The sequence below is a fragment of the Dendrobates tinctorius genome, unplaced genomic scaffold, assembly GCF_039654945.1.
Source record: "Dendrobates tinctorius isolate UK_male_01 unplaced genomic scaffold, ASM3965494v1 ptg000041l, whole genome shotgun sequence".
Taxonomy (NCBI): Eukaryota; Metazoa; Chordata; class Amphibia; order Anura; family Dendrobatidae; genus Dendrobates; species Dendrobates tinctorius.
The window spans coordinates 3,199,954-3,216,383 of NW_027361709.1; the positions used below are offsets into that span (position 1 = coordinate 3,199,954).

The following is a 16,430-nucleotide window of genomic DNA, read 5'->3' on the forward strand; positions in this document are numbered from 1 at the left end:
GGGGGGCGCCGGAAAGCTGCGAGTTACAAAGTGGAACTGAGAAAGTGGGATATAAATAATTCCCCGCAGTTCTTGGAAGGTTGTTAGCAGTGGTGGGGCAAAAAAAATACCCCCCTGCGATAAATTGTTAGAGCAAGATTAGCTTGCTGTGCTTTTGCCACATGGTGCCCGTGGTGGGATAACTAAGATAAGCCCCCACTGTGCCTGTGATAGCCGTGTGCTGGCAGTGCGTCACGTCCCTCCGTCCGCTGACAAACCCGTGTCGGTGGTGGGATCGTGACCTATTGGTGGCACAGGGGTCCGCTGTCCGTCACAATTTGGCGGCAGCGGTCCAGCCGTTCGTCACATATTGGTGAGAGCGGTGGGATGTTCCTCACACTTATACATAGGAGCAGTATTATAGTAGTTATATTCTTGTACATAGGAGCAGTATTATAGTAGTTATATTCTTGTACATAGGGGCAGTATTACAGTAGTTATATTCTTGTACATAGGAGCAGTATTATAGTAGTTATATTCTTGTACATAGGGGGCAGTATTATAGTAGTTATATTCTTGTACATAGGGGCAATATTATAGTAGTTATATTCTTGCACATAGGAACAGTATTATAGTAGTTATATTCTTGTACATAGGGGGCAATATTATAGTAGTTATATTCTTGTACATAGGGGCAGTATTATAGTAGTTATATTCTTGTACATAGGGGCAGTATTATAGTAGTTATATTCTTGTACATAGGTACAGTATTATAGTAGTTATATTCTTGTACATAGGGGGCAATATTATAGTAGTTATATTCTTGTACATAGGGGCAGTATTATAGTAGTTATATTCTTGTACACAGGAACAGTATTATAGTAGTTATATTCTTGTACATAGTGGCAATATTATAGTAGTTATATTCTTGTACATAGGGGCAGTATTATAGTAGTTATATTCTTGTACATAGGTGCAGTATTCTAGTAGTTATATTCTTGTACATAGGGGCAGTATTATAGTAGTTATATTCTTGTACATAGGGGCAGTATTATAGTAGTTATATTCTTGTACATAGCGGCAGTATTATAGTAGTTATATTCTTGTACATAGGGGCAGTATTATAGTAGTTATATTCTTGTACATAGGGGCAGTATTATAGTAGTTATATTCTTGTACATAGGGGCAGTATTATAGTAGTTATATTCTTGTACATAGGGGCAGTATTATAGTAGTTATATTCCTGTACATTGGGAGCACTGTCTCACCAATAGTATGACAACAAGCCTGGACTTATACATACTACATAATAGTTTGTGCCTCCGGGGCACATTGTGGATGTCCAACAATTTGGAATGTAAATATTTAGGTTTTTGTGCTTCTTAACTTTGTAAATAGATTTTTTCTTACTCCACGGGTATTGCAGTCATGTTAAAATACATGTTTAACTGAGAAATCAGGGAGGGGAAAGGATAGGGAGCAGAAAAAAGCAATATAGGGCATAATCTGGCTTATAGAATCATAGAATAATAGAATCGTAGAGTTGGAAGGGACCTCCTGGGCCATCTGGTCCAACCCCCTGCTCAAAGCAGGATTCGCTAAATCATCCCAGTCAGATGTCTGTCCAGCCTCTGTTTGAAGACTTCAATTGAAGGAGAACTCACCACTTCTCGTGGCAGCCTGTTCCACTCATTGATCACTCTAACTGTCAAAAAGTTTTTTCTAATATCTAATCTGTGTCTCCTCCCATTCAGTTTCATCCCATTGCTTCTAGTCTTTCCTTGTGCAAATGAGAATAAAGATGATCCTTCTGCAATGTGACAGCCCTTTAGATATTTGTAGACAGCTATTAAGTCTCCTCTCAGTCTTCTCTTCTACAAGCTAAACATTCCCAAATCCTGCAACCTTTCCTCATAAGACAGGGTTTGCAGACCGGTCACCATTCTGGTCACACTTCTCTGAACTTGCTCCAGTTTGTTGATGTCTTTTTTAAAATGTGGTGCCCAAAACTGGACACAATATTCCAGATGTCCAGTTTTGGGCACTATATTTTAAAAAAGACATCAACAAACTGGAGCAAGTTCAGAAAAGAGCGACCAGAATGGTGACAATAAAGATATGGTTATACTAACCTGATGATGTTGTGTTCACACATTATTACATATAATCCCAGCTGCTGCAGGTCCAATTTTTTGTCGAAATTCTGCTTTGCTGTGAGGTATAGAGGTAAATCCAAGTACACACAAATGTGTTTGCGGTTTTTTTTATTTGTCTGCATTTTAAAGTGCACAAACTTCTTCAGGACAATAAAACCGTATCGTATGATTCTGCGCCCTGAAGAAGATGTTTGTATACTTCGAAAGCCATAGACAATTGAAAAAAGAATACAAATCCATTTTTGTGTACCCGGGTTCACCACTATACCCAACAGCAGTATAGAATTTCCACAAAATTCCACCTATCAATGTGATACTGGGAACTGCAGCCCTTTTTCTTCTAATATGCCATAGAGTTGTAGAGCATACTGGGAGTTGTAGTTTTTAGGAGCTGGACAGCCACAGTTTGGATTCCACTGGGCCAATATTTTTACTGTTGGTGCAGATGGTCAAGGACCTGGGTCAGTCAGGACACTTCTTGGGACCTGTATTTGTATTTTGCTCTGGGGTCCTGCCTAGTTAGGATGCCCCCTTGTGGCCTGCACCAGTACTAGCTCTGTGTTTTTCTCCCTGATCTCTCAGTTTTTCATAGCTCCTGCCTTTCTTGCAGCTTGGGGCTTGCCCTGCCTGCTCTCTGACCTCCTTGCTCTGTGTGGTACAGTAATTACCTCTTGGATCTTGTCCAGCTCCCAGTCTCCTCCTCTGCTCCTTCACCTCCTGCCTCTAGAAAACAGCTCCAAGACTTAGCTCAGCAGGACTTTTTGCTGCGTCCTGTCCCCAGGTGAGTCCTATGGGGGAGATTTCCACCTATGTGGGTAGTTTTGTCACTTGTGAATTACAAGGAGTTTCTAAAATCCTTTGTAAGTAAAGATCAATCCTTCTAAACAGTTATGCAGCTTTCTAATATCATTTGTGCTCCAATTATTTCAAATTTTCAAGATCTCTGCTTGCTGTCAGTGAATGCAAACTTTCTTGATTACACAAAAATGCTGAAAAAACCTCCACAGATCTGATATTCTAAGGCTCCGTCCACACGGTCAGCAACTGGCAGCACATGTCCACTCCATCCAAAGCGCTGCCGGCTTTTGAATGCAGGTGATTCCGCATGTGATCACTGAACAGTGCAGAATCACCGCGTCCTATACACTGTACTGTTGATATTTATCATGTAGAGACTCACATCTCCGTGAGATAAATAGACATGCTGCGGTCTGGAAAGATGCGCTGAATGTGCGTCTCCGCAGGCGTCTGTGGACTCATGGGATTTCTTGACATCCCATCCACTATGCTGTAACATCTGGACGCTGCGGTTTTATTTTAGAACTGTTTGCAATATAATGAATAAAGTTAATTTACATAAATCCATTTTAATGACCAGGACGCTGGGGTGCGACATAAGAGGCCCTGACACTGCGGATTATTGGAGGTGTTTGTGGTGCAGTATCCTCTGGGACTTTTGCAGTTGTACAAGTCACCAGTAAATCTGATCTGTGCAGTCATTAAAGGTCAGCGAGTCAGGAGCTGTCAGAGCAGTCAGGGCAGCATGGACTATCAGTGTTGTCATAGGCACCGAGGGTAACTGCACATTAAATTTTACAATATTTTGTTTTCCTACATCAAGGAATTTTACAGTCAGTCTATGGTTAATGAATCACAAGTCGCTGAACCCGAGTAACCCGAATGGTTTACATGGCCGTGTCTGATTGGGCAAGCCCCCTCAAGAGGCTGCGATGGATCCCTCTCCTGATTGGTGAACCTGAGACAGCGCCCTGAACGACACACCTCAATGTATGGAACATAGGCGATAGGTGTCCGTACACAGTACAGCATGGCTGACAATGCGGAATGAGGGCGACGAGTCCTAGAGACTGTCATTGTTTTCTTATATAATAGTTGTTCAAAAGTTGGAGTTTGCTGCTCCATGTGTCGGTTGTGCATAATGGCAACTGAACTAACAAAAAAAAAATAATGAGGTAAGGAATCTATAATATAACTAAGGTCTGACTAATCAAAAGTCCCCCCCCCAATAAAAAATAACCTTTATTTATCACAATTAAAAGGAAAAAGAACTATCCAAACAATGTTAGCCGGAGTGTTTTGTTTTATCCACTACTATGCCAAATAAACTACAGGACTGAGTAGATCAAGATAGAGGACAATGACGGGACTGATGCTTTCCTTAAAGGATGTCCTACCTGACCACGGAGGTTGGCCCCCTAGATTGAAACACTCAAGATTAGCGCCCCCGCTCAATCATCCAACCCTAGGAAACCCCAAGTAGCGCTGTACTCTAATAAATCACATCAAATCTGGATGAATTTTCAAAAAAGGCAGAACATCCATAAATAATGGCAAAGTGACTATCAAGGTAATATGCACTGCTCAAAAAAATAAAGGGAACACTAAAATAATTGGCAATTATCAAGACACCCTCAATTTAAGGAGTGGTTCTGCAGGTGGGGACCACAGACCACATCTCAGTACCAATGCTTTATGGCTGATGTTTTGGTCACTTATGAATGTTGGTTGTGCTTTCACACTCGTGGTGGCATGAGACAGACTCTACAACCCACACAAGTGGCTCAGGTAGTGCAGCTCATCCAGGATGGCACATCAATGCGAGCTGTGGCAAGAAGGTTTGCTGTGTCTGTCAGCATAGTGTCCAGAGGCTTGAGGTGCTACCAGAAGACAGGCCAGTACACCAGGAGATGTGGAGGGGGCCGTAGGAGGGCAAAAACCCAGCAGCAGGACCGCTACGTCCGCCTTTGTGCAAGGAGGAACAGGAGGAGCACTGCCAGAGCCCTGCAAAATGACCTCCAGCAGGCCACAAATGTGCATGTGTCTGCAAAAACGGTTAGAAACCAACTCCATGAGGATGATCTGAGTGCCTGGCGTCCACAGATGGGGGTTGTGCTCACAGCCCAACACTGTGCAGGACGCTTGGCATTTGCCACAGAACACCAGGATTGGCAAATTCTCCATTGGCCCCCTGTGCTCTTCACAGATGAAAGCAGGATCACACTGAGCACATGTGACAGAGTCTGGAGACGCCGTGGAGAGCGATCTGTTGCCTGCAACATCCTTCAGCATGACCGGTTTGGCAGTGGGGCAGTAATGGCGTCATTTCTTTGGAGGGCCGCACAGCCCTCCAGGTGCTCGCCAGAGGTAGCCTGACTGCCATTATGTACCAAGATGAGATCTCGGACCCCTTGTGAGAACATATGCTGGTGCGGTTGGCCCTGGGTTCCTCCTAATGCAGGACAATGCCAGACCTCATGTGGCTGGAGTGTGTCAGCAGTTCCTGCAAGATGAAGACATTGAAGCTATGGACTGACCCACCCATTCCCCAGACCTGAATCCGATTGAGCACATCTGGGACATCATGTCTCGCTCCATCCACCAATGTCAAGTTGCACTACAGACTGTCCAGGAGTTGGCGGATGCTTTAGTCCAGGTCTGGGAGGAGATCTCTCAGGAGACCATCCCCCACCTCATCAGGAGCATGCCCTGGTGTTGTACAGTAGGGAGGTCATACAGGCACGTGGAGGCCACACACACAGTACTGAGCATCATTTTGACTTGTTTTAAGGACATTACATTCCACTTTAATTTTGTGTATGACTCCAAATCCAGGCCTCCATTGGTTAATAAATTTGATTTCCATTGATGATTTTTGTGTGATTTTGTTGTCAGCACCTTCAACTTTGTACAGAACAATAGTATTCAAAGAGAATATTTCATTCATTCAGATCTAGGATGTGTTATTTGAGTGTTCCCTTTATTTTTTTTGAGCAGTGTATAATTAAATGGAGGTGAGACACATGAATCACATGTAGATGGTGTGAATCTTTACTGTCACAACGTAAACATGGCTGTATGATTAATGCTCAAACCCTAGGGGGTGTATAGAAAACAACCAAGGAAGAACACCGCCGGTTTCTGAGCCAGGAACGGTGGTGATATAAGCGATGTGCCTACTCCCGGGCAGAAGCCGTCTAGTGGGCGCGGAATTGCTCCACACAAGTGTATGGAGTGAGGGCACAGCCGTGCAGTGGGCGCAGTCTCCATTGGGCACAGCCTCACTCCATGCACTTGTATGGAGAGAGGCCGCGCTCACTAGACAGTTTCTGCACGGTAGTATGCAGCCTGGAACGGCTTAGGAACCAGCGAATCCTCGCTGCGCACAGTGAATTGTGTGGGTTCAAAAGTCTGCGGTCACACAGAAAGAATTCAGACTTTTAATTTTATACCATACAATGCCCCTAAATATTCTCAGCGGTCAGGTAGGGTATCCCATAGGGAAAGCATCAGATTCCTTCATCTGATCTCCTCAGTCCTGAAGTCTATTTGACATAGTAGTGGATAACAAAACCACTCAGGCCAAAATTATTTGGATAATTCAGGAACTATTTTTTTTACTTTTAATTGTGATAAAACAAGGTTATCTTTTATTGGGGGGAACTTTTTGATTAGTCAGACCATGATAGCAACTGCAATAAGTATGGTGCTGAAATGTGTAGCCCCAATTAAGTGACTGTACCTCGACCCCAGCGCCCAGAAGTTCCATGTTTATCTTCTACACCCTGCAGTGCAAATGTTTTAGGCAGGTGTGTCAAAAATGCTGCACAGAAAGACGCTTTCCCAAATTAGAAGTGTTAATAGTTTATTTTAACAATTAATAAAATGTAAATCCCATCAGTATCTGGTGACCACCTGTCGCCTCCATCATCAGTATCTGGCGACTGCCCGTCACCTTCAACATCAGTATCTGGTGACTGCCCGTCAGTTCCATCATCAGTATCTGGTGACTGCCCGTCGCCTTCATCAGTATCTGGTGACCGCCCGTCACCTCCATCATCAGTATCTGGTATCCACCCATTGCATCTGTCATCAGTATCTGGTGACTGCCCGTCACCTTCAACATCAGTATCTGGTGACTGCCCGTCGCCTTCATCATCAGTATCTGGTGACTGCCCGTCACCTCCATCATCAGTATCTGGTGACTGCCCGTCGCCTTCATCATCAGTATCTGGTGACCGCCCGTCGCCTCCATCATCAGTATCTGGTATCCACCCATTGCCTCTGTCATCAGTATCTGGTGATCGCCCGTTGCCTTCATCACGTTTTCTCGTTAACTTGACGCAGTTTTTGAAGGATCTCAGCAGGAGGTTGTTCCAAACATCTTGGAGATGTGACCCCAGATCTTCTGTATAAGAGACTTGTGCAGATCTTTCTGTCTCTTCATGTTGATCTCTGACAAACTGGATGATGTGAGATCAGGGCTCTATGAGGCCGGATTATCACTTCCAGGACTTCTCGTTCTTAGTCACATTGTCTGGATGTTTGGAGTCGTTGTCCGGCTGCAGAATTAATTTGTAGTCCATCAGATCCTTCCCCTTTGGTATTACATAATGGATGTAAGCATCTCTCTGTATATCATGTAATACCTTAAGGGAGACTTCTGATTGGCTCCAAATTTATTCTGCAGCGGGACAACGACCTCCAACATCCAGCCAATGTCATTAAGAACGAGAAGTCCTGGAGGTGATGATCCGGCCCCACAGATCCCTGACCTTACATGACCTAGTCTGTCTTGGATCACATGATCCCCACAAGCCTCATACACAGAAGATCGGGGGTCAGCTATCCAAGATTTGCAACAATTTCCCTCCAAGTTTGTTCATAATCTGTGTGAAAGTGACACGTGACCAAGAGAAGAAATGATGGAGGCGACAGGCGCGCTCCAAATACGGATGGGATATTTACGTTTCGCATTTGTTCATTCTCTTTGCATTTTGTTAATTGATAAAAAATAAACTATTAACAGTTGTTTATTTGTAAGTTTCTTACTCCGCAGTATTATAGGAGTATATTGTGAATGGAATACACTACTTACAATGTTACCAGTTACAATTAGCCCTAAATGTATCAATGGCTCTCTGATTATCACAGGTATCTGTTACAAATGCTAAATAGGAGGGTGAACAAAAGGCCATGAGTGGCTCTAACAAGTAAATACAATGTTTATATGAGGAGTCTCTGAAGATATAATCAATGTCTGACAAGCATCTGGCACCACCAGTCTTTCTATATTGTATGTGAGTCTGGGACAGCAGGAGAGCAGACAGCTGTATAGGGGTAGAGGACCCAAGCAGGGCTCAGATGGGGGATGTTCCACGGAAGGGGCTTACCCAGGGGTGTGATCAGGGGGACTGACCAGGAAGGAATTAACTTGGGGCACTTACTCAGGGAGAAAACATTGACACCGAGACGCTTGTATGTGAAGAGCTCATGTATGTTATTTATATCACTTCTTTGACATTTGTAAGAATTGTGTCTGTTCTGTAATATATATTGTTTATGCTTCTATGTGAACATATATACAAGTGAATCCCGTAACTGTAGGAAAATGTTACACTTTACGCTATATATTTAGTCATTTACTCTTGTAATTCACCGAATCTAAACCATCAAGAAAAGTGAGTATAAAAATTCTTACAATTATATTATTGTGCATATAAAGTGATATTATAGTACTTATATTCTTGTACATAGGGGTTGTATTATAGTAGTTATATTCTTGTGTATAGGGGCAGTATTATAGTAGTTATATTCTTCTACATAGGAGCAGTATTATAGTAGTTATATTCTTGTACATAGCGGCAGTATTATAGTAGTTATAGTATTGTACATAGGAGCAGTATTATAGTAGTTATATTCTTGTACATAGGAGCAGTATTATAGTAGTTATATTCTTGTACATAGGGGGCAGTATTATAGTAGTTATATTCTTGTACATAGGGGGCAGTATTATAGTAGTTATATCCTTGTACGTAGGGGCAGTATTATAGTAGTTATATTCTTGAACATAGGGGGCAGTATTATAGTAGTTATATCCTTGTACATAGGGGGCAGTATTATAGTAGTTATATTCTTGTACATAGGAGCAGTATTACAGTAGTTATATCCTTGTGCATAGGAGCAGTATTATAGTAGTTATATCCTTGTACATAGGAACAGTATTATAGTAATATCCTTGTGCATAGGAGCAGTATTATAGTAGTTTTATTCTTGCACATAGGGGGCAGTATTATAGTAGTTATATTCTTGAACATAGGGGGCAGTATTATAGTAGTTATATCCTTGTACATAGGATCAGTATTATAGTAGTTATATCCTTGTACATAGGAGCAGTATTATAGTAGATATATTCTTGTACATAGGGGCAGTATTATAGTAGTTATATTCTTGTACATAGGAGAAGTATTATAGTAGTTATATCCTTGTACATAGGAGCAGTATTATAGTGGTTATATTCTTGTACATAGGGGGCAGTATTATAGTAATTATATTCTTGTACATAGGGGCAGTATTATAGTAGATATATTCTTGTACATAGGGGCAGTATTATAGTAGTTATATTCTTGTACATAGGAGCAGTATTATAGTAGTTATATCCTTGTACATAGGAGCAGTATTATAGTAGTTATATTCTTGTACATAGGAGCAGTATTATAGTAGTTATATTCTTGTACATAGGGGGCAGTATTATAGTAGTTGTATTCTTGTACATAGGGGCAGTATTATAGTAGTTATATTCTTGTACATAGGGGGCAGTATTATAGTAGTTATATTCTTGTACATAGGAGCAGTATTATAGTAGTTATATTCTTGTACATAGGGGCAGTATTATAGTAGTTATATTCTTGTACATAGGGGCAGTATTATAGTAGTTATATTCTTGTACATAGGGGGCAGTATTATAGAAATTATATTCTTGTACATAGGGGCAGTATTATAGTAGTTATATTCTTGTACATAGGAGCAGTATTATAGTAGTTATATTCTTGTACATATGAGCAGTATTATAGTAGTTATATTCTTGTACATAGGGGCAGTATTATAGTAGTTATATTCTTGTACATAGGAGCAGTATTATAGTAGTTATATTCTTGTACATAGGGGCAGTATTATAGTAATTATATTCTTGTACATAGGGGCAGTATTATAGTAGTTATATTCTTGTACATAGGGGCAGTATTATAGTAGTTATATTCTTGTACATAGGAGCAGTATTATAGTAGTATATTTTTGTACGAAGGAGGCAATATTATTGATGTAATTTTACCTTGCATCATTTTGGCAACTAAGGGTACCGTTACACATAGCGACGCTCCAGCGATCCCGACAATGATATGACCTGGTAGGGATCGCTGGTACGTCGCTACATGGTATCTAGTAAGATGTCAAACAGTCAGATCTACTCAACGATGCAGCAACGATGCGGCGATCCGTGTAACGACCTCGGCGGTCGTTGGGACCTTGTCACACAGCAGCTATTCTGACGACTCAGACCTCGATAGACGTGAGTTCTGATTCGCCAACGAGGTCGCTCGTCGTTGTTATGGTGTCAAACACAGCAATGCATGCCGGCCAGCGGGACACCAACAGTTAAAAAATGGCATAGGACATTCGAAAATGATCAGCGATATCGCAGCGGGGGGGGGCTGGTTGCCGCCATGTGTCACACGTAGCGAGATCGCTGGCGATGTTGCTGTTGCGTCACAAAATCTGTGACGTTTCAGCGATCTCGCTATGTGTGAAGTCCCCCTATGGTCATTATCCAGCAGGGGGTTATACTATGCGCAAAAGAAAGTGGTTCCCACATTAAAGCTGAAATAAAGAGGATCTGATTTTTTATTCTCCAGATATTTTTGTTCAATGGATGAGAGCAATTGATTATTTGCCTTACAGTAATTGATTTGACATATTCTTCTAATATCATCGTATTTACTTTTAATATATTTTTGTAGCCCCTCCCGCCAGCTTTCGTCATGAAGATTGCAGTGATTGGACAGAGCCTGTTTGGAAAAGAAGTGTACAATGAGCTGGTAAAGGCGGGACACCAAGTGGTTGGAGTATTCACAATTCCTGATAAAGCAGGTGGCAAGCCAGATCCACTAGGTATGTGCTTCATCGTCCTCAGTATCTCCATCATCACCAGAGTTCTGCTATTCTCTCTCACCGAGCTCTTTTTATTTTTAAAAGCTAACACTATGACTTCCAGCAGCCACCACTAGGGGGAGCTCACTACATACTGATTCACTTTATGTAAAGAGCTCCCTCTAGTGGTGACTGCAGGCATTTGAAAAATATCATTATTTTAGTATATAGCTGTGTGGCTGCTATTCCTAATCAACGCACATAGATGCAAGGTCTATGCACAAGGGTGTGAACCCTTTTCATATTCTCTTATTTGACGTGTTGGAACTTCCTCTTGAATTCCAGATCTAATAAAACCTCCTCTTGCTTCCATAGGAGTAGAAGCAGAGAAAGATGGCGTTCCTGTTTTTAAATTCCCGCGCTGGCGAGTGAAGGGTCAGGCTTTGCCAGAGGTGGTGGAACAATACAAATCGGTGGAGGCTGAGCTGAATGTTCTACCCTTCTGCTCTCAGTTCATCCCCATGGAAGTCATTGATGCTCCGAAACATGGATCCATCATCTACCATCCATCCATCTTGCCTCGTCATCGGGGGGCCTCCGCCATCAACTGGTCAGTATGGCGGCCGTATATGTTATAGGCTTGTTGTACAGGTGAACATTCAGTGTGGAGTAAATGTAGATACTTTGCATCACTCTCCTCGACATATTATGTAAACTCTAGTCACATCCAGAGCTGCATCAAGTAAATTTTTCTCTTACAGGACGTTGATGCAGGGAGATAAGATAGGCGGCTTCACCGTATTCTGGGCTGATGATGGGCTGGACACGGGCGACATTCTACTGCAAAAAGAGTGTGAGGTCCTGCCAGACGACACCGTCAATTCTATATACAACAGATTCCTCTTTCCTGAAGGCGTTAAAGGCATGGTCAGTGTAACAAGCGGCCTGGATTTGAAAAACATGGCTTTTTTTTTTTCACAAATAGTGCCCAACTGTCCAATGGTTGTGTGTGGTATTGCAGCTTAGCGCCATTCATTTTAAGAGAGCTGAGCTGCAATACCAGGCACGACCACTGAGCAGGTGTGGCGCTGTTCCTAGAAGATTTTACAGACGCTAGAAACTCCACTGTGGTCATAGTGGTCAGGTAGCATTAACCCTATTAGGGCCATCATTGTGATGTAAACACCCCACAGGTTAACTGCAGAAAGTCCGCACTTGTTCTGATTTCTTATGATGCTTTGTAGATACCTAGCTCTCAATCCTAAATGTGAATGCAGCTTTGGATGTGACTGGAGTGTTATGTAACCTCGCATTGCTCTCTGTGAAACATCCTTGACATGAAATAGATCCAGAGACGACTTTTTTTTTTTTTTCTTGGGTGAGTAAATATTCATTTTGGCATAGTAAAGAGTAAATGTGATCGGGGTCACGGTCTCATGATCAGCGACCGCAAGGTGATTGTTACTCAGCATTTTCCATGCAGAAGATCAGTAACAGCCGGATTATCGGATATTCCACACCACTAATTCCGCATAAGAAACCGCGGCTGAGGCCGGAGATCAGTGACTCCCAATTTAACGATCTCAAAGTTAATGTCATCAGAAAATCACCCGTTGTTTAAATCAGGTTTTTGTGTAGCATTTTTAAGACAATTTTTGTTTTTTCTCATATCACGAACTTTATAAAAAAATAAAATAGTAATCTTCCAATTTTCACACTGATTACTGGGACTTTTTGAGCCTCATATATCCCATCCTTTCTGGAATACTTTTCAAAAGTTTTCTTCTCCTCAGAGACAGGATTACAATGACTGATAACACAGGATCCACCATTCACAATAGGTGATATCACAGCTCACTTACTCCTCCTGTACAAGGACTGATAACACCTCTACAGTTGCGGCCATAAGTATTGACACCCCTGCAATTCTGTCAGATAATACTCAGTTTCTTCCTGAAAATGATTGCAAACACAAATTCTTTGGTATTATTATCTTCATTTAATTTGTCTTAAATGAAAAAAACACAAAAAGATTTGTCCTAAAGCCAAATTGGATATAATTCCACACCAAACATAAAAAAGAGGGTGGACAAAAGTATTGGCACTGTTTGAAAAATCATGTGATGCTTCTCTAATTTGTGTAATTAACAGCACCTGTAACTCACCTGTGGCACCTAACAGGAGTTGGCAATAACTAAATCACACTTGCAGCCAGTTGACATGGATTAAAGTTGACTCAACCTCTGTCCTGTGTCCTTGTGTGTACCACATTGAGCATGGAGAAAAGAAAGAAGACCAAAGAACTGTCTGAGGACTTGAGAAACCAAATTGTGAGGAAGCATGAGCAATCTCAAGGCTACAAGTCCATCTCCAAACACCTGAATGTTCCTGTGTCTACCGTGCGCAGTGTCATCAAGAAGTTTAAAGCCCATGGCACTGTGGCTAACCTCCCTAGATGTGGACGGAAAAGAAAAATTGACAAGAGATTTCAACGCAAGATTGTGCGGATGTTGGATAAAGAGCCTCGACTAACATCCAAACAAGTTCAAGCTGCCCTGCAGTCCGAGGGTACAACGGTGTCAACCAGTACTATCCGTCGGCGTCTGATTGAAAAGGGACTGTATGGTAGGAGACCCAGGAAGACCCCACTTCTTACCCCGAGACATAAAAAAGCCAGGCTGGAGTTTGCCAAAACTTACCTGAAAAAGCCTAAAACGGTTTGGAAGAATGTTCTCTGGTCAGATGAGACAAAAGTAGAGCTTTTTGGGCAAAGGCATCAACATAGAGTGTACAGGAGAAAAAAAGAGGCATTCAAAGAAAAGAACATGGTCCCTACAGTCAAACATGGCGGAGGTTCCCTGATGTTTTGGGGTTGCTTTGCTGCCTCTGGCACTGGACTGCTTGACCGTGTGCATGGCATTATGAAGTCTGAAGGCTACCAACAAATTTTGCAGCATAATGTAGGGCCCAGTGTGAGAAAGCTGGGTCTCCCTCAGAGGTCATGGGTCTTCCAGCAGGACAATGACCCAAAACACACTTCAAAAAGCACTAGAAAATGGTTTGAGAGAAAGCACTGGAGACTTCTAAGGTGGTCACCAATGAGTCCAGACCTGAATCCCATAGAACACCTGTGGAGAGATCTAAAAATGGCAGTTTGGAGAAGGCACCCTTCAAATATCAGGGACCTGGAGCAGTTTGCCAAAGATGAATGGTCTAAAATTCCAGCAGAGCATTGTAAGAAACTCATTGATGGTTACCGGAAGCGGTTGGTCGCAGTTATTTTGGCTAAAGGTTGTGCAACCAAGTATTAGGTTGAGGGTGCCAATACTTTTGTCTGGCCCATTTTTGGAGTTTTGTGTGAAATGATCAATATTTAGCTTTTTGCTTCATTCTCTTTTGTGTTTTTTCATTTAAGACAAATTAAATGAAGATAATAATACCAAAGAATTTGTGTTTGCAATCATTTTCAGGAAGAAACTGAGTATTATCTGACAGAATTGCAGGGGTGTCAATACTCTTGGCCACAACTGTATATACAGTAGATAACACAGGATCCATCATTCACAATAGATCATGTCACAGATCACCTCCTCCTCCTGTACAATGACTGATAACACCTCTATATACAGTAGATAACAGGATCCCCCATACACAATTGTCGATGTCACAGCTCACCTTCTCCTCCTCCTGTTCAATTACTGATAACACCTCTATATACAGTAGATAACACAGGATCCACCATTCACAATAGGTGATGTCACAGCTCACCTCTTCCTCCTATACAAGGACTGATAACACCTCTATATACAGTAGATAACACAGGATCTACCATTTACAATAGGTGATGTCACAGCTCACCTCCTCTGTACAATGACTGATAACATCTCTATGTACAGTAGATAACACAGGATCCACCATTCACAATTGACAATGTCACAGTTCACCTTCTCCTCCCGCTTCACAATGACCTTTGCACTCGCTCATCAGATGCTTCATTAGATAAGATAGGGTCGGGGTCTGTTGGATTTCCTGTGAAAATTGCAATTTCTATTTTAATTTTGAATAAAGTTTGAGATATGGGAAGAAAAAAAAAAAATTTCCAAAAAAAAAAACATATTTAAAGCAAAAACCTGTTTTAAACGAGATCATTATTTAATGACTCCTTACCTTCAAGGAAGCAGAACAACCAATATGTGCGCAGGACAATAGTATCGCCAGCACTGGGATAACTACGGATGCGGCTGCAGCCCCTCTTGTCTCTGGTCTGTGCCTGATTGCTGTGAGAGGGGAGAGGGAGCAGCAGGGAGGACACATCAGCCACTGATGAAGAATGAGACTCCTCTGTGAGACGTTATTACCAGCGATGAGATTTTGTTCCTCTGCCGTCTGTCTTGCAGGTGGAGGCCGTGAGTCTGATTGCACATGGCTCGGCTCCCAGGATCCCACAACCCACTGAAGGGGCCACATATGACCCAATACAGAAGAAGGAAACTGCAAAGGTGACCTGATCTGTTCTGCTGGTTCACTCTGATGCACCTCCGCAGGGCTTCACAGTAACACGGCGCCACCGGCCAGTCTGCCGATGGATTAACCCAACCGCGCCACAGCACCAGTACTTCTATATAGTAAAAAATTGCTGATGGCTGATTAACCGGTGCAGAAAGTCTGACCATGGGCATACAGAGGTTGTGTTGTGACCATGGTCATACAGATGTTGTGTTGTGACCATGGTCATACAGAGGTTGTGTTGTGACCATGGTCATACAGAGGTTGTGTTGTGACCATGGTCATACAGAGGTTGTGTTGTGACCATGGTCATACAGAGGTTGTGTTGTGACCATGGTCATACAGAGGTTGTGTTGTGACCATGGACATACAGAGGTTGTGTTGTGACCATGGGCATACAGAGGTTGTGTTGTGACCATGGGCATACAAAGGTTGTGTTGTGACCATGGGCATACAGAGGTTGTGTTGTGACCATGGGCATACAGAGGTTGTGTTGTGACCATGGTCATACAGAGGTTGTGTTGTGACCATGGGCATACAGAGGTTGTGTTGTGACCATGGGCATACAGAGGTTGTGTTGTGACCATGGGCATACAGAGGTTGTGTTGTGACCATGGGCATTCAGAGGTTGTGTTGTGACCATGGGCATACAGAGGTTGTGTTGTGACCATGGGCATACAGAGGTTGTGTTGTGACCATGGGCATACAGAGGTTGTGTTGTGACCATGGGCATTCAGAGGTTGTGTTGTGACCATGGGCATACGGAGGTTGTGTTGTGACCATGGACATACGGAGGTTGTGTTTTTGTTAAGCCCAAGCACAAAACGTTTCAGAATGTGGATTTTT

General features: G+C 42.4%; 1 protein-coding gene across 3 annotated transcripts in view; it reads left to right on the forward strand.

The window, feature by feature from the left end:
- Nucleotides 1–2,761: 2,761 nt before the first annotated feature.
- The window catches only part of ALDH1L1 (aldehyde dehydrogenase 1 family member L1), a 35,798-nt gene continuing 22,129 nt past the window's right edge, over nt 2,762–16,430 (forward strand). Inside the window, exons 1-5 of one of the 3 annotated variants that reach the window (XM_073575018.1) lie at nt 2,762–2,916; nt 10,949–11,099; nt 11,454–11,688; nt 11,840–12,005; nt 15,476–15,577. In XM_073575018.1, coding sequence (XP_073431119.1) covers nt 10,970–11,099; nt 11,454–11,688; nt 11,840–12,005; nt 15,476–15,577 — 633 coding nt within the window. In that variant the 5' untranslated portion in view covers nt 2,762–2,916; nt 10,949–10,969. Of the gene's footprint in view, nt 2,917–3,756; nt 3,924–8,325; nt 8,429–10,948; nt 11,100–11,453; nt 11,689–11,839; nt 12,006–15,475; nt 15,578–16,430 lie in introns of those variants that run through there. The other 2 variants (XM_073575019.1, XM_073575016.1) reach the window with 2 other exon arrangements.